General features: G+C 50.5%; 7 protein-coding genes across 7 annotated transcripts; 3 read left to right on the forward strand and 4 right to left on the reverse strand.

Moving 5' to 3' along the window:
- Positions 1–46: 46 nt before the first annotated feature.
- On the forward strand, positions 47–1,055 carry Z520_09008 (uncharacterized protein; the record flags this gene model as incomplete). Its single annotated transcript, XM_016779504.1, has 3 exons — positions 47–226; positions 301–772; positions 832–1,055. The coding sequence occupies 3 exons, from the start codon at positions 47–49 to the stop codon at positions 1,053–1,055; spliced, it is 876 nt and encodes a 291-aa protein (XP_016629215.1).
- Positions 1,056–1,897: 842 nt separating this feature from the next.
- On the reverse strand, positions 1,898–6,736 carry Z520_09009 (uncharacterized protein; the record flags this gene model as incomplete). Its single annotated transcript, XM_016779505.1, has 11 exons — positions 1,898–3,437; positions 3,498–3,895; positions 4,858–5,098; positions 5,146–5,227; positions 5,276–5,508; positions 5,555–5,838; positions 5,887–6,002; positions 6,053–6,090; positions 6,140–6,248; positions 6,299–6,460; positions 6,514–6,736. The coding sequence occupies 11 exons, from the start codon at positions 6,734–6,736 to the stop codon at positions 1,898–1,900; spliced, it is 3,426 nt and encodes a 1,141-aa protein (XP_016629216.1).
- A 454-nt stretch (positions 6,737–7,190) lies between these two features.
- Positions 7,191–8,493, forward strand: Z520_09010 (uncharacterized protein; the record flags this gene model as incomplete). Its single annotated transcript, XM_016779506.1, has 2 exons — positions 7,191–7,540; positions 7,587–8,493. The coding sequence occupies 2 exons, from the start codon at positions 7,191–7,193 to the stop codon at positions 8,491–8,493; spliced, it is 1,257 nt and encodes a 418-aa protein (XP_016629217.1).
- A 584-nt stretch (positions 8,494–9,077) lies between these two features.
- Z520_09011 (uncharacterized protein) lies at positions 9,078–11,035 on the reverse strand (the record flags this gene model as incomplete). Its single annotated transcript, XM_016779507.1, has 4 exons — positions 9,078–9,481; positions 9,573–9,845; positions 9,937–10,876; positions 10,931–11,035. The coding sequence occupies 4 exons, from the start codon at positions 11,033–11,035 to the stop codon at positions 9,078–9,080; spliced, it is 1,722 nt and encodes a 573-aa protein (XP_016629218.1).
- Positions 11,036–11,779: 744 nt separating this feature from the next.
- Positions 11,780–12,592, forward strand: Z520_09012 (uncharacterized protein; the record flags this gene model as incomplete). The annotated part of the gene is made up of 3 exons (XM_016779508.1): positions 11,780–11,995; positions 12,053–12,369; positions 12,415–12,592. 3 exons carry the CDS (start codon positions 11,780–11,782, stop codon positions 12,590–12,592), a joined length of 711 nt encoding a protein of 236 aa, XP_016629219.1.
- A 219-nt stretch (positions 12,593–12,811) lies between these two features.
- On the reverse strand, positions 12,812–14,917 carry Z520_09013 (uncharacterized protein; the record flags this gene model as incomplete). Its single annotated transcript, XM_016779509.1, has 4 exons — positions 12,812–13,124; positions 13,177–13,649; positions 13,706–14,397; positions 14,449–14,917. The coding sequence occupies 4 exons, from the start codon at positions 14,915–14,917 to the stop codon at positions 12,812–12,814; spliced, it is 1,947 nt and encodes a 648-aa protein (XP_016629220.1).
- Positions 14,918–15,516: 599 nt separating this feature from the next.
- Positions 15,517–16,482, reverse strand: Z520_09014 (uncharacterized protein; the record flags this gene model as incomplete). Its single annotated transcript, XM_016779510.1, has 1 exon — positions 15,517–16,482. The coding sequence occupies one exon, from the start codon at positions 16,480–16,482 to the stop codon at positions 15,517–15,519; it is 966 nt and encodes a 321-aa protein (XP_016629221.1).
- Between the last annotated feature and the right edge of the window lie 73 nt (positions 16,483–16,555).

Raw genomic sequence — 16,555 nt, forward strand, 5'->3', positions numbered from 1 at the left:
TCATCGGTATCTTTCCAAATCCTCCATTCCCACTGATTATCCCACAATGTCCTCCAACCTCGACGCCGCAGCGCTCTTTTCTTGCAAAGGCCTCGTTGCAGTCATCACTGGTGGCAGCACGGGCCTGGGTCTTATGATGGCCAAAGCCCTGGCAAGAAATGGGGCTGCCAAGATATTCATTCTTTCCAGGCGTATGGCAGTATTGGAAGCTGTGGCCGAGGAGATCGTGAGACATGCCTGTCCCTCACCGCTATCACCATGATGAGATTTGGAGGTGGATTCTGACCTCTTTTCCCGCAGGGTGACGACCGAGTATTTCCAATCCTTGCAGATGTTGGTGATGAGGAAAGTCTCATACAGGCCGTTGGAAGAATCCGAATGAAAACGAGCTTCGTAAATCTCGTTATCGCGAATGCCGGCATAGAAGGGCCAGCGACGTGGGATATGGGGCCTCTCACACCTTTATCGGAGGTGCAGTCTCGGCTGCTGGCCATTCCCATGGCTGAATGTACCAATACATGCCACATCAACACCACTGCGGCTTTCTACACGGCAATCTCAATGCTCGACCTTCTGGATGCGGGAAACAGAGAAGGAAATGTCCCCCAAAAGAGTCAAGTCATTGCCATCAGCAGTGCCGCAGCCTTCAGTCGAAAAATCAGCGCTGGCTTTCCGTATTCTGCGAGTAAAGCGGCCGTGGTCCACATGTGGAAACAGCTGGCGACTTTCTTGTCGCCATACGCGATTCGAGCCAACGTTTACGCGCCTGGAAGTATGTATATCCATCGTTCAGGATAAGAATATCAAGTCTGACTTGTCTGCACTTCCCAGTCATCTCATCTGAGATGTCCGTCCCACTCCTCCAGAGTTTCGGCAACGATATCCAGAGCGGAGAAGAGATTTCAAGGTTTGAAATGCCCGTTTGCCGTGCAGGGACTGAGGGGGATGTGGCTAGCACCATACTCTACATGGCCAGCCCGGCTGGTGCCTTTTTGAATGGGAGTATACTTCTGTCGGACGGTGGCAGGACGTCCATCACACCAGCTGCATACTGAATGTTTGCAACTAAATAGCATGCCTGGTCAAATTGCCATGGACGACTGCAATCTTACTATTCCTACCAGAGTCATGGACGTTTCACAGATGAGCCCAATGCGAAATCAGAATGAGGAAGAGGCAGCAGCGTAGTCCTTGAAACAGCTAAGAGCCTGTCCAAAGCTCACAGCTCCACCATTTTAGACCGTGCGACTTTTGTTACTGCTTGCTTAAGATATACTCTATTGGGAGCTCTGATATGTTGGAGAGCTCAATATTCACTGCTTTTGGCTCACCCCCCTTGGGTACGGAAATGTAAGTCCACAGCTCAATACGCTACACCAGTGCACTTCAGAGTGTTTTGCAAGGACATCCACCCCGGGAACGGTAAGTCAGTTGTTGCTCAGGGAGAAGGCCACAGCAGTACTTGTAGTCATGTACCAAACCGTTACATATTGGCGCAAGGTGAATCTTGGAAAGGCGCCTCCAATTCACTTCTCGTTCAATTTTGACATCGAAGCTCACCGATACAAAATAACCCATATCTCTCTTCCTTTCATACCAAACAGCAATGACGCCCCACTACACCTGCGCTGAACGGTGATATCTACACTCTTCGCGGACACCGTCCTTGCCAGCTTCGTCGCCATCGGCTCGTGCACATCCCCCCTGTCCGTGGCCCCGGACAGGCTAGGACACAGGTGGGAGCAGATGAAAATCCGATGAGAATGGGAAGTCACTCTGGGAAAAGCTTGAGCGGAGTCTAAAGGACGAGAAGAGGCGACAAAGGTTTAAAGGTTGGTGCTCTCTGGTCCAAACGGCAGTAAGGCATGCTCTCACAGAGATATAGGTACTATTGAGATCAGGCACCGCCCTCCGTGTCGAATCTAATATCGCTAAACACAGTGAAATCGGCAAAAAGGTCGTCATCATCAAATGTATCTATCCAAGCTGTCTGCCCATTTTCGTCGTGATTGTCAACCCAGCCGTTGGTGTGACCAGGAGTGTCCGCGGTGGGTGTCAAAGGGTCAGCAGTAGCCGTATCTGCATCTGGAGGGTCAGAGTGAGAGTGACTTTGCATCAGTCGGGCTTCTAGCAGAATAGCATAGTATGATGCCAGATGTGAATCATCAAGCGCCGAGATCTTCAGTGCTTGAATACCTTGCATGAGGAGCTCTTGCAACTGAACTGCTTCCAGAGCTCCACCCGGCCAAAGATATCGCAAGGTCTTGGCCTTCAATATGAAGACACACGCACTGATCAAACGCTGAAAGCTTCGAGCAGGGTAGTATCGTAGCTTGCCGGTCTGCGTCAGAAAGATTGCTCGCTTGATGGTTTGTTTCGCATGGTCGATCACTTCACGACTGAAAGGATGTTCAGAGGGCTCGTCAGTGGGGAACTCCGGTGGCATATTGGCCGGCGCATTCGAAGGTCGTCTGCTACCTGCATCCGACAAAGCTCGCATCGCTGTGGCTTGTAGTGCAGGCGATTTAGTGTACATGCAGACGTAATGAAATTCGAAGAAAAGCAGGTCTGGTATCAGACTCTCGGTGATGTCGATACTGGAGTGACTCGACCTGTAATCTCTGAGATGCCGGCTTTCCCATTGGCGTAGGATTTGGCTGAAATGTTCGAGAATCTCGATATAGTTACCAGTTCGAAGTAGTTCTCTTGTGATGACAGGGCTAGAGAACATCAACGAATGCACACTCCTAGTAATCTTGATTAGACGGATCCATGCTCCGAGGATATCATCTGTTAATTCCGAATCCTTGGGCAGAAGCGACGGGCTGAAGGTAATCGCAGTCATTGATGTATAACCGAGCTTCGCGGCAAGTAAAGTTGTGTAGATAAATAATAGGTCTCGTACCCGCTTGCATCGTAGTTTCTCGCTTTCGGTCAAATGCTGTTCGGCGAACCGCTCTTGAAATAGGCCTACTTCATGAGCAAGCATCTGGGCTGTACCCAATAACATCCAGGACATTCGATCAAGCTGCCGAGATGGGTGAATCACATAATCCTTCCGCTTCGTAGACAACGAGCTCCTCTTTCCAAAATTTGCCGGGCTTCCCATACCACCAACTGCTGAGAATTGCACCGCCCGAGGATACCATTCAGTAAGAAGAAGTAGCGCTTCGATAGAACCAAGAGATCGAAGCCGAGAATCGCCCCCACCCAGTGTGAGGGTCTGAATAAAGCCTTGAACATGGTTCCAGAGCTGGTCATGAATGTAGCTCCCGCGGGAAATTGAAGCAATTCCAGGAAGAACGTGATATCTGCTTGAAATTAATAGAATCGTTGAACAAAGCAGCGGCTCGTCTGCGATAAGTTGGCGGTGATTGCCATGGTTGGCGTAATAATCGGTCAATACAGGAGAGTGAAGAGAGAGTGTGTCGAAAAACCTTTCGTTCCATCTTTAGTGATCTCTGATTCCCAAAAGGACAAGCCAGGGGTCTACTTACGCATCAACAAAAGTTACTGCCTGTTCTGCGGTCAATAAGCCAGTTTGTACCAAATAGAAGGAACTCCAGTCTTCGACAAGTGCTGTACTAATGATGGACATTCCGAGAGCCGAAGTCGTTGACAAGCCTGGAAGGCAACTCTTCGTGACTTCTCCCCCTGAAGAAAGTAATAAACACTCAGGCGATACTTGTGTGCCACACTCCGCTACATTGACTAGAAGATCCAGGGGATCATTCCCTTTCGAGATCACTGTTTGCATGACCATCTTGTCAACGGAGATTTTCTGTGCTTGCACTGAGCCGGGTACTGTTCTCCCGTGGTCAGGTGTGTCGAGATTGGGAGAATCAGCATTTCTGCATTCCGCATCAGATTGAGCAGAAGCCATAGGCGCCATGTTCTTCTCCCGCCACCCATTTTGATCCTGCAGGCTCTTATGAGGCTGCAATTCAGGCCAGGTCGGAGCTTGATATGCCACAGTTGGGGCCGTCGATTTCGCGTTTCCTGGATTCGCCAGGCGATCGTTATGAAAGGATAAATTCTTTCCGTCATGATCTATGGGGGCTTCTTGGTGGAGTGATGCCGCTGCTTGCTGTTGAGTCTGTGCTGGAAATGGTGGTAATGAGCTAGATTGCGCATGACCACGATCACGATGACTCATCCGAGAAGCTCTCTCATGTCGAAAAATGCATTCCTTCCGTGCGCGACGGCAGTAGGCACACGGAGGTCCTGCAAAAGCAAAGAGATCTTGCGTACTTCCTCCTAGGTCGCACCTGATCTTCCTTTTGCGACAAGCTTCACACGCTTTATAGCCTCTCTGATATTCTCGCATACTTTTGACTGAAGTGTGTGATATTTAAATCAAATGGACAGGATCAGTTCGAACGAGGTAAGCGAGCTCAATTTTCATCACAAAAGTAGTATGATCACGTGGGAGAATATCGACGTGCTGTGACTCAGTGGAGAACATACCTAGGTATCGAATTCTACAGGTTCGTGGGAACCGTCTGACTATATACTGGCGGTTCGCCGGGTATTGTTACGAGCGCTAGATCCTCGGCCGAAAACGCACGGACTATCGCAAAAGCCATTACATCCTCTTGGCAATCGTATCAGTTGCCGGGAAGTATTCTCCCGTGTTACAATGGTAGTTGGCGTACATGGCTTAGTAGCTATATAATTCTCTCAATTGGTGACCTGCAAGCAGCGCCACAACAAATCATTTGATATGCACGACGTAGAACTGATTGCCGGGAATCTTACTTCTTACAAAGCCATCGAGTATTTACTACAGGATATACTAAAAAACTCCAAGTCAGGACATGTCCTCTCTGTGCATTAATAGAGGGGGGGAAATCTCACCAAGAATCTCATGTTTGCCCGATCAGTTAGGTCAAGGAACGCATTATCGTCTGCCAGGCCCAACCCTTCCGTTCCTGCCAATGCCAGTCGACGCCTGTTCTGACGATGATAGCTGTACACCAATACAAAAATGAGTATGATGGCAAAGCCCAAAACCGCAATTATAGTGATCTTTGCTGCAGTGTACTCGGGCGGGTTGGTAAAAGTCAATGGACCTAAGATGTTCCCAAGACAGAACGCCCTGCAAGAAAGTATAAGTGTTGTTTTTAGTCATATCAATATACTCACATGAGAAGAACTGCATTAGCTGTGACCTTCTTTGTGTGTCCCGCGAAATTGCCAGCAACCCATGAGTAGATCAGAGGCGTACCTAGCTGCATTAGTGACATCTGAGAGGGTATGTGGTCTTAATACATACTCGCTGGTATTGTGTTTGTCAAATAGTTGCCTAGCAGTCGGCCAATTTTATCGTGAGTCGGTAAGAAAGCCATCAATCCGCTTCCTAGAATGCCCGGGAGCAACAAAAGTACGATCCCTACTGATCGATTGTTGAGTTTCCAAGCAGTTAACGAGGCACCGCCAATGGAAATGATGGCAATTGCACCGCTTGGGATACTCAACAAAGCCGATTGCGTCGAGGTATAGCCGAGCCTATTCCGTTAGCATGATCCCGCCTGCAAACTTTATGTAACCTCACCCTTCGATGATTGCAGCCTGAAACACACTCACAGCAGCATTGGGAATGTTGATTGCTGTCGTGATCAGAAAGATCAACCACAAATGTGTGTCGAATAGAGCTTCCCAGAACTGCCCGGGCTTGAAGGTCTTGTTCTCAACACCAGTGGTATCCCCACGGAGCCTCGCGACAGCAATAGCTTTTTCCTCGACCGTAAGATGTGATTTCATGGGGCTGTCAGGCAGGAAAACAATCACTAGGATTCCAACCAATATTGTCAGGAGCCCGAAAACCAGAAACATAACCTGTCTCGTTTCAGCATGTCACCTGTTAATGGAAGAGAGAAAATTCACCTGCCAGCTCTTGAAACTCCTGCCATGATAGTGCTGAAATCCGTATGAGCATAGCGCACCAACTATGATACCAAGCCCAACGGTACCGGCCCAGAATCCTATGCGTAGGGGCTGTTCTGCGTAGACGTCAGAAGTAGGACATGTGACGAGCCAACAACGGAGCTACCTTTTCTCTTGTACCACATTGTACAGATGAGGATCATCCTGCAATCACCAGTCAGACGAATCGATGAGAGGACTCATTGATACCCACGCAGGTGACACACAAGCTTCAAACACACCCAATAACACTCTCAATGTCACCAAAGAAGCGTAGTTCTTGCACACGCAATTCAAGGCCAGACAAATACCCCATAGAACAACTGCGCTGGTGAGCTTGTTGTTTTGACTCTGCTCTTCCACAGATGCATACCATTTACTCCTAGCACTTTTCCCACAGGCAACTTTTGTAGAAGATATGCCATTACTGGTTCAAAGACGAGATAGGCAACATAGAATGCTAGGGCAAGTTGGGAGAATTGAGAGGGTGACGAGTTCGTGTCTTTGCCGAGACCCATAATATTTGCGAAGTTGACTGTAATGGTATTAGACTTTATTTGCAAGCAACAAGTACAAGTGTCGATATACTGATATTCTTGTCGAGGAATTGCAGAAAATATACCATGGCCAGCAATGGCATCAGCAGCCAGTCGATCTTTCGAATCAGCCTTTCTTCGTCCTCGAGGTTAAAGGATATCTGTCCAATATCATTCAAAAAGGTAAACGCTGCATCAACTGCCTCTGGCGTCTTCTCTGGAGCTCTGGAGACTTCCATGGCCAGAGGCTTGCAACTCTCAAGTTCGAGATCCATTGTGTACGGTTATGGAAGGGAGAGGCTTCTACGCCCAAGTAAAAGAAGACACGAAGAGGTATTGTGGATGAGCCTACCCGTGCATCAAGAACTGGGGAATGGACTCCTTTTGAATCCATTTTCCCCAGCCCTTCTCCGTCAATTTGCGGGGTTGGTGCATGTTTGATATCTGGATCTGTCTCTATGACCGTCGGTCTTCGAAACGCGCCAAAAATCCTCCGTCGGATACACGCGGAGCGGGAGAGACAGAAGCCAATCAATGTAAGAGCCGCATGTATCCGACGGTTCCAGATGATTGGAAAAAATACTTCGAAGACACGTACAGATAGCCGAAATCATACTGCCACGCACGCAGTTTCATGTCTTTGCAACATTGAAATCCTTTGTCTCTGATTTTGGCCATGAGACTTCAGTATTGTCTGTCATTTGTGCTGCTCAGCCAAGGGCAATCACCATGGACCACGAAACCGAACACACCATCGAAGTCATTCGAGCCTCCGTACGGAACTCCACTCCTGGCAGGCTCATAGACCTTCAAAGGGAATCGCTGCGTGACGAATCGACACCGAATCATGTCCATGTCGCCAAAAAGGAACTATCGCTTTCAACCGATACCAATCTTGTGGAACTTGTGGCGGACGCAATAAGAAGTCTGGGAGATGGACATGAGACATTTACTGTTCCCACAGTGGCTTCAGTGGTGGTGGAAAGCGTTGAACATGAAGCCAAAGAGAACAAATGCTCTGGAGGGAGTGATATTGAACCTCGACCGATTATACTCTATTTCCATGGTGGACAGTTCTGGTAGGCTGTGATCTTACCGTCGTGTGTCTTATGCTGATCTTTCAAGGCGTATGGGCCGTGCACTCAGATGGGTTACAGGTGAACTCGCTCGTCAAACCAAAGGTCGATGTGTCGCGGTACGATACAGCCTCGCCCCTCAACATCCATTTCCCACCGCTCTTGTCGAAGGCCTTGCAGCATACGTTTCTCTCCTCTACCCTACAGAGGGGAATCTACACACTTCGGTCGCCGCAAGAAACATTTGTTTTGCCGGTGACAGTGCCGGTGGCAACATCGCATTGGCCTTGCTTCAATTGATACTGGAGATCAACAGGAAGGGACAGAAACTCTTCTGGAATGGCCGAGAGAGCGAAATTCCTGTCCCTGCGGGAACAGCTGTACTGTCTCCGTATGTCGATATGGTTCGATCACTTGACTCTGAGGTGTTAAATCTGCCCTACGATATTATCGGGCCTCGCGGTCCGCTGTTCACGGTTTTCGATCGTTGCGATATCTGGCCTGCGAAGCCGCCTCGACATCATGTGTATGCTGATGACAGCGCTCTACTCCATCCACTTGTTTCTCCAGTGACAGTACGAAACTGGAAAGGAGCACCACCTTTATGGGTCTGCGTTGGTGAAGAATGCCTCGCTGATCAAGGAATGTTTGTAGCACAACAGGCGGCGTCAACCGGAGCCACAGCTGTTGTGGAGCAGTTTTCCATGATGCCGCACAATTTCTCCCTCATTGTGCCACATGCAGTGCCTTCTAAGCTATCTCTACAGCAATGGGCATCATTTATACGAAGTGTCGTTGAAAAGCCAAGCAGTATCAAATCGGAGGCAATGCGGTGGAGCGGTGTACCGCCTCTCAAGACGTCCATGGATCTATCTAGATTAGTTCCGTTGCAACGGGAAGGTGTGATCGAGAAGATGAAGGCCCAAATCCAGGACTGGGGAGTGCCCCCCTCATAGATTGTGTGCATGGTGCCGGTGGGACTGATCGCTCCTCTCAACCGCTTCAGAAAGGGTGGAGCATTGCTGAAGTAGCACACACTGGCGGCTTCCAGGTCAGGACAGGACATCGAGAGACTAAGGGAAGGCTCCGGACAAAGACGTACAGCAAATGCCAAATTCATCGTTCAGGAGCTCCAAAATGACCTCTGTATAATATCTTTGGCCAAGAGGTTTACACCTCCAATCGGGCTCATATCGACGACATTACCCAGGTCAAGCTCTTTTGGTCTTTTCGGCCGCTTACCTAGAGGCTGAACTCCTCCAATGTGGCCCAGGTCGTCATTTCTAGGCTGAATCTCAAGTCTCTATACCCTTTGGATCCACTAAGCGGAAACTGGATATGTCAACTTAAGAGGGTGCGAAGCAGCAAATGCAATATGCGCGTGATGCAGCCAATAACTTTTGTATTTCTCTACGACAGCAGCCTGGCTTTGGCTTTACCATCCTACCCTTCAAACACCGGCTAGATATAGTCAACAACTTCATCGCGTGGCCCAACAGTGACCCATGATAAGCACCTTCCCCCAAACTCATCATCCCATTCATTTTAATTCAATCTCCTGCGCGAAACCATCCTTCTCAATGTCTCCACCGTTGCCTACGCCTCGTCCCTCTAACTGCGTTGCGATCTGGAATAACCTGGTCTTCTCCTCGTGAGCGAGGTTGTCGCCAAACACCACGTCCATGTCCTCCAGAGACTTGCCGCGGGTCTCCGGAATGAAGAAGTAAGTGAAGCCCATTGCGAAGAGACAGAAGAAGGCGAAGAAGATGTACGTGCCCCACTTTATGGTGCGTAGCATGTCTGGAGTCACGAGGCCAATGACGAAGTTGCACATCCAGGTGGTGCTGGTGGTGATGGACATCGCTTTGGATCGGTTGCCTAGATTAAAGATTTCGGACGGCAGGACCCAGCCGATAGGGGCAAAGGAGTAGGAAAAGTTGATGTCTGTGGTCGTGAAGCCACTGTCAGAGTTGGACGGGTGGACAACAGCATCTCAATTCGGGGAAACCAGCATGCGAGATGACAATGGACTCACCATAGATGTAAATAAAAGCAATACCGACCCAGCCGGCAGCTTTGTGGCGGACGAGATTACTTCCGTAGGCGCCAATGATACCGCCAACAATGACGAGAGACACGAAGGTGCCGAGGGCACCGCATATAAGAGGTGGTCGGCGGCCAACTTTATCAATCAAGAAGAGCGCCGGTAGAGTGGAAAGTGTGTTGACGATACCGTAAACGCCAGTGGCAAGGAGCGAAGTGGTGTTGCCTGCCAATCCGAGCTGTCCGAAGATGGTTGGCGCATAGTCTGTAAAATGATCAGAAGAAGAATGGATAGATCTGTCGATCACCATCATAGATCGGGGAGGTACGGAGAAACAGGTAGCGGTCAAACTCACAGATCATGGCATTGCAACCCATGAATTGCTGGAAGAACATGGTGCAGCATCCAATTGAGAGACGGCAGAACGCAGGCCACGTCGACACCAGTGCAACGTACTGAGCGATGGAAAGGCTCAATCCGGACTTGCCAGGGTAGTGGGAACGGACATAGTCCTCCTCAATGAGGACTTCGGCTTTGATGGCAAGGAATTCGTTGCGGATGGCCTCGGTGTCGATGTGGAGGCGGCAGAGCTTGGAAAGGCAGCCAAGGGCTCGGTCTTCACGCTTCTTCATGAGCATGAATCGCGGAGACTCGGGAAAAGCCAGCATGCCCATTCCAAGGATGAGAGCAGGCACAATCTGCAGAGCGAATGGGACCCTCCAGGAAGCGTCAGACTGTCCAGTACATCCGTGTGGGCCAACATCTTTGAGTGGATTAAACGTCCGATCGGAAGCAGTTCCACCAGAGTACGGGATCGAGGGGTCGCAGCGCACGCCACCGATGTAGTGAGTACCATACTCGAGCCAGTAACTGACAAGGATTCCCAGCGTGATGCTCAATTGTTGCAGAACCACCAAGGTGCCGCGTATGCCAGGGATAGAGACCTCAGACATGTACATAGGAACAATCATGGTGAGCATTCCGACCGACAAACCCGCAATGGTCCTTCCGGCAAAGATCATTCCCACGGAGACAGCACCAGCTTGAATGGCGGAGCCGATGGTGAATATGACAACAGCCATCAAGATGCTGCTCTTGCGGCCGAAGCGATCGGCGATAGGACCATTGACGAGAGACCCGAACCAGGCAGCCAGAAGAAGACTGGACACAAACCAGCCTTTGAAGCCGCTATCGAGGTAGATGCGAGGGAAGGCTGCTCCAAAGGATTCCATGGTCAGAACGCCAGAAACGACACCCTGGTCGTAGCCGAATAGAAAACCTCCCAGGGAGGCGAACTAGGAAGGAATCAGTCAGTCCGGGTGGGCAAGTAGGGAAGCCAGTGAACCCACACAAGCGAGGCCAAACACATATGGATTTTCTCGCAGCAAGGCTGTCACACTTGTTTTCGGCGAGGCGTAGAGCATATGCTCACCCGGTGCGGATTCGGTACTCATGACGTTTTTTTTTGTAGAAACTCGCGTGCGGTATTCCAAATGCTCAGCTGTAGCATCAGCGGGCGCCTCGACATCTTTATAGATCTACAGCGTGTCTCCATCCGTCTCTTTCGAAGAAAAGGCGAAGACGGAGTCCTCCGTATCAGCCGGAGCACTGTAGTCCGGGGGGCCCACCGTCGCAAGTCCAATGACATGGCCAGTTCGGCTCATTGGTACACCGAAAGCCAGAACAGACCCAGTTCGCAATTCCCGCACGTGCAGTCTTACTGGGCGACTTGGGTGTGACTACAATTGCGCAGATGGCTTATCGAGGGCCTCCGTACGTCGGGTCGAGGCCAAGCTCTGGAGAAGTCCTGTCCAGACGCCCCCAGATTCTGGCACAGGATGGACAAGTCCCAATACGCAGTCAATCCGAGGCGCACAGAAGCCTCTGATCATTTTCGAGGGAGAACCCTTCCACTTGCGGGGCACGCGCGGAATTCTTCCCCACGTTTGCCCCTATGTTCGGGGTTGTTGCCTCACAGCCGGAGCTCTGCCAAAGTCGGCAACGCGGGCCGGCTTTGAGACGATCCAAAGACCAGGGTGGTGATGCCCGCCGTTTGGCTGCCGGAACGCTGTGCTCCGATAATGTCACAAGTTGTCGGTTTATCATAGTTTTGCGCGTCTTCATTGCGAGGCCATGGCCACAGCACAACTGGGTAACGCTGCTCTCCAAACACGTTGCTCTCATTCTCCTACTTCAATATGACCCTTGCCATGGTTGACAAAACCCTGGAGGACACCATCGATATTCTTTCCAAACGGATCAACGATCTCCTGGTTAAGTTTTCCCTCTATCCTGACCGACGGGTTATGATCGCGTTTGCTGGAGTGCCTGGGTCAGGCAAGTCAACAGTGTCAAGCAAGCTCCTGAAGAGGCTGCCCCAGAAAGCCATTGACAACGTCGTGGTGGTGCCAATGGTGAGATCTTTTCCAAACATTGATAAGAAGGTTTCTCCGGTTACTGACACCAAGTAGGATGGTTTCCACTTCCCAAAGAAGACCTTGGCAAAGTTTCCTTGTCCTGAGACAGCGTTTCGTCGACGCGGCGCCCCCTTCACCTTCGACGCAGATGCATTTGTTGAGATTGTGACGGCTCTGAAGAAGGGTCCCGTCACGCAGGAGGACGACCCGAGATTGGCGATACGGCTTCCGAGCTTCGACCACGCCATCCAAGATCCCGTGGATGATGACATTTATGTGCCCTCATCTGCACGGGTCATCATTGTCGAAGGCAACTATCTCTTGTTTGACGAGTCTCCGTGGAACAAGACAAGCGCTATGTTTGACGAAAGGTGGGATGACACCGTCGTCGTTCACTCGTGACTGACGCGATGCAGGTGGTTTGTGGATGTGCCCCCTCAAATTGCGAAGCGTCGTCTGATCGAACGCGACGTCCACGCCGGAATTGAGACCAGCAGGGAGGCAGCCGCCGCCCGCGTCGAAGAGAATGACCTTCAAAATGGTGCAGTAATCAGATCAAAACTTATAAGGCCGGACGTCACCTTCATAAACTGAGACTGGCGCTCCCTCCGTTACCAAACCACGATTCATGTTTCGAGGCGGTGTTGAGCGTAGCTCGGCAGTTATCACGGGCTCGCACCTCCCAATATGCAGAGCCCCAGGTCGAGCTTGAGATCGGAGGTGGCAAATATTCAGACGATCGATGCACAACAGCGTCGGCCCATGCACTGACTAACAGCGAAATTCTCTGGACAACACAACACAGAATCATGTTCATCCACCCGTACCATACTCCGGCCAGCCAAAGGCACTGAGCGGATCATCAGTCCCCAACGGCCACATCGAGAAATCCATCACGCCAGATTCGATGTTGCCGCCTGCCAATGTTTCATCCTGAAACGTCACCCCAGGTATCAGGCGGTCCAGCACCTGCAAAATGCGAGAGGCGAGTTGGTTGCGAGAGAATGTCGTCGACAACAGTGTGCGTGTCGCCTCGAGATCGGCTTGCCAGTTGGTGGCAAAGGGTGACTGGGGTTCGGCGCACAGGCAGACCGCATGAATGAGAGCTGCATGGAACAGAAAATATCTGCAAGCAAAATTAGCAAAAGCTGACATTCACAGCAACACAGATAGCACACAGGGTGTACCATGCCGCCAATCTAACAAGCGAATGTTGATCCATGTATTCCTGAATCGTCACGGTCGTTTGGTGGGCAGCTTCAAGACAAAGCCTTTTGCATTCTTGATATTCTGACGGAAAAGAATGCTTTCCTTGGATCTGCTCCATTGCTGCTTGCAAGATGATGGGCCTGAACAAAATTATTTGCATGTTCCAGTATCGCCACCATAGCTTCGACCGAGCGAACAAATACCAGTCGAACGAAGCTGCTTTAGGCTGGTCGAGGCGCAGATAATCTGGAACTGTTGCCGCCCAGCCAGTGAGTTGCTTATTGAAGACCAGAGCTTCGCTGGCGGAAATGGAGGGTGTGCACAACAGGCGATTAGACATGCCGTTGGCTGCTAGATGGAGCTCAGATTGAGCTTTGAGGCTTGAGTAGATTGTGGGTTGCTCAACCTCGTGGGGGACTTGGGACGTCATCGGCGTCAATAGCTGCGATCGTTAGACTATTCTGCGTAAGGCCGCCAGTTACTTGCCGGATCTGGTACATTCAAGATCAGCTTGACATCAATCATACTCTGTTCGGGGAGCAGTATCGCCCTTCCGAAGGTGATGGACGCTCCACTGTCAAAGATGAACAGACCCCACCACACTCTCCGTCTCATTTCTCGTTGAAGCAGGCTGATATTCCACTCCGGAAGTTCTCGATGTAAACCAAGAGAGAGGGCCATGCGCACAGCCAGTCCAAGATAATTCCATCCCGTGTTGGGTTTGTTACGCTTCTGTGTGTAGTTGCTCAAGAGTACTAATGCTTGGACGGTGGAAAGACTTGCAGATTCGAATATCGACTGATCGTGCAAGTATGAGCAGGCTTTTTGGTAGAAGACGTCGTCGAGGTCGCCACTGTCTTCGCAGACGGTCCAGGCCCCGAGTGCCAAAACCGTGTAAAGCAAAATGTGCCATGTCCGATCATCAGGTCTTTGCACCAGCTCAGCATATTGAGCTCTGAAGGTCGGCTCGTGAAGAAAGGGATAGGCGGTGTGATAGTTCGCAAAGTAGGCATCAAGGGTGGAGCTTATGAGTTGGTGTGAAACTGCCATGCCTAGGCCTTGTGACACCGGCGAGGGTCTATCAATGCTGCCACCAGGAGACGACATCGGCCTCCACGGGCCGACATTGATGTGTAGATCTTTCGTCCATTGTAGCAGAAATCTCAAGAAGACAACACCAGACGTCGATCCTATCATCAAATCTTAATAGTGGAAAAGTGCAGGGCTTGCAAGCAACGTACCCAAGTATCCAGTGCCTGTAGGCTCGACTGAGAGAGCCGCCATGCCGTCAGTCAGTCCAGAAAGTTCAGTAGTGTCTTCCTTCCACTCGAACCCATCAGCTTCATCAGGCAGAGATTCAGACAGCATTTTCTGATGTCCGGCGTCTCGCTCCATCTGAGGACTGGCCGTAGCGGCAGTCTCCAGCACAGGTTCTTGCTTCATCCCCACGTTCGGGATCGACTGCAGCTCCTGTTCTGAGTCGACACCGGGAAAACGTTGCGCGAAAAGGCTCTCCAATTTTTGTAATCGGTTTTCTACCGAGGTGAGATATGCTCGAGTAAGTGGAGATCGGACAGCCTTGCCGCTATATAGACAGGGTCGGTTTTTTGGCCAGCACAGCTGGCATGTTGGCCGTTCCTTAGAGCATTTGTATTTTCGCAACCTGCACGCATAACAGGCTGTGGCAGAGTTGGAAGAGTTTCGTTCCATCACACGAGATGCCGAATCCAGAATTCATAAGAGACTCGCAAAGCCCCGTGCAATCAAAACTTACTAAGGTGCCTCGGAGTGAGGAATTTCGAACAAGAGTGAGTTTGTGTCAGAGATGGACAGGAAGCGGGATGGAGCTTGATGTGCCAAGAAAAGATGCGAACTGGCACCGCGGATCGCGGGCCCCGGTACCTGAGTGTCACGCTAGAGTAGTCCGCCAGCTCTTCTATCTATTAGTTTAAGTCAACTTTTCGTATGTTTCTACGCTTCTTCTCTTGTCGGGCTTAACAAACTGCGACCGAACGATGAGGAATCCCAAATTGCCTGTCTAGATCTCCTACCAACGTCACGGGCACAGCAACAATATAGAAGCCATCGTCTTTCAGGTCGCCCTTGTTTCTAAACCATGAAAGACTGTGAGAACGTGATCGTTTGACAAACAGAACCCCACTCTTATTTTGTCTCTCCAAGCTTTGGTCTACAAATCAAATCAAGAGAATAGGCTGCCGTTCTTCCTCTAGTGAAAATAAATATATGCTATTCGATCCACTTGTGGTTACAGCTGTGCATTTGTGCCTCGAGACCCGATTGATGATGGCCTATAACGAGGCGCTTGATTTGGGTTTCGGTCGCAGGATACACTGCTGTGTCATAGAAGCCACCATTTTGCCGTTCTGGTCCCATAGTTTTGATTCGGCATAATTTCGTGCAGCTCCAGCGGTCCGAGTCATGCGCTCTCTCAGATGCCAGTGTGTTATGTCGACATCGTTCACAAATATTCTCAGGGCGAAGTCTAGCGTTGAGGCTGCACCGGCATCATGCATACCTTTGTGATTGTGAATCAGGGGCATGAAAGAGGGACCTGCATCCATCATGAATGCCAGAGCTGCTAAATGTTCGGCTGTCGTGGACAGAGCCTGCGATGCTCGAAACCAATCCCCGGATGTTTTGGACGTGATGGGAAGGTGGTCTTGGGTCGTTTGGATGTGCTTCGCAATTCCACCGAGCGTCTGACCCCAAATTCCTTCTGGACAAAATCGATTTTCGAAGAATGAAAGCAAGATGGAGGTGGTAGTGCGGTAACCACTGGCAGCTTCCTCAGTGATGTAGCCTTTTGCCACAAGCTCTTCGGCCATTTTCTCCACAGGCGGACACTGACTCACGTCGCTATATCGAGTCTCCGGAGGCGAGGAGTATTCCATCATTGCTGGTTCACTGACGTGGAAGTCGGTCTGCAGTGTCATGCAGAGACGCTGTTCCCCGCTCGGGAGGCTTTGCCAGATATCAATACGCCGAGTAGCAAATGTTCTCGTGTCCCGCAAACGCTGAACTCGACATATCAACCTTTGATCTGTCCTTGCTGGCCCAAGGAAGTGTCCGAGGACCGAGTAGAGATTGTAACCGGGCTTGACGGTGCGAAATGCAGCATGGACACCGACGGCTATTGTACAACCCCCGTAAGCAATTGGTAGTTGATTAGCTCCTCTTGCGGGCGGAAACCGTGAGTAAAACTCGTCTGGCCCAGTCTCTTCGACACCAATTTGCTCTGCGAGAGTGCTTGCCATCATTGAAGTCTGCTTGTCAAAGCTGGATAAAAACTAGAATCCCCAAGAAACAAGATACGTTGAAAGTCGAACC

The sequence above is a fragment of the Fonsecaea multimorphosa genome (assembly GCF_000836435.1).
Source record: "Fonsecaea multimorphosa CBS 102226 unplaced genomic scaffold supercont1.22, whole genome shotgun sequence".
NCBI classification, from domain to species: Eukaryota; Fungi; Ascomycota; class Eurotiomycetes; order Chaetothyriales; family Herpotrichiellaceae; genus Fonsecaea; species Fonsecaea multimorphosa.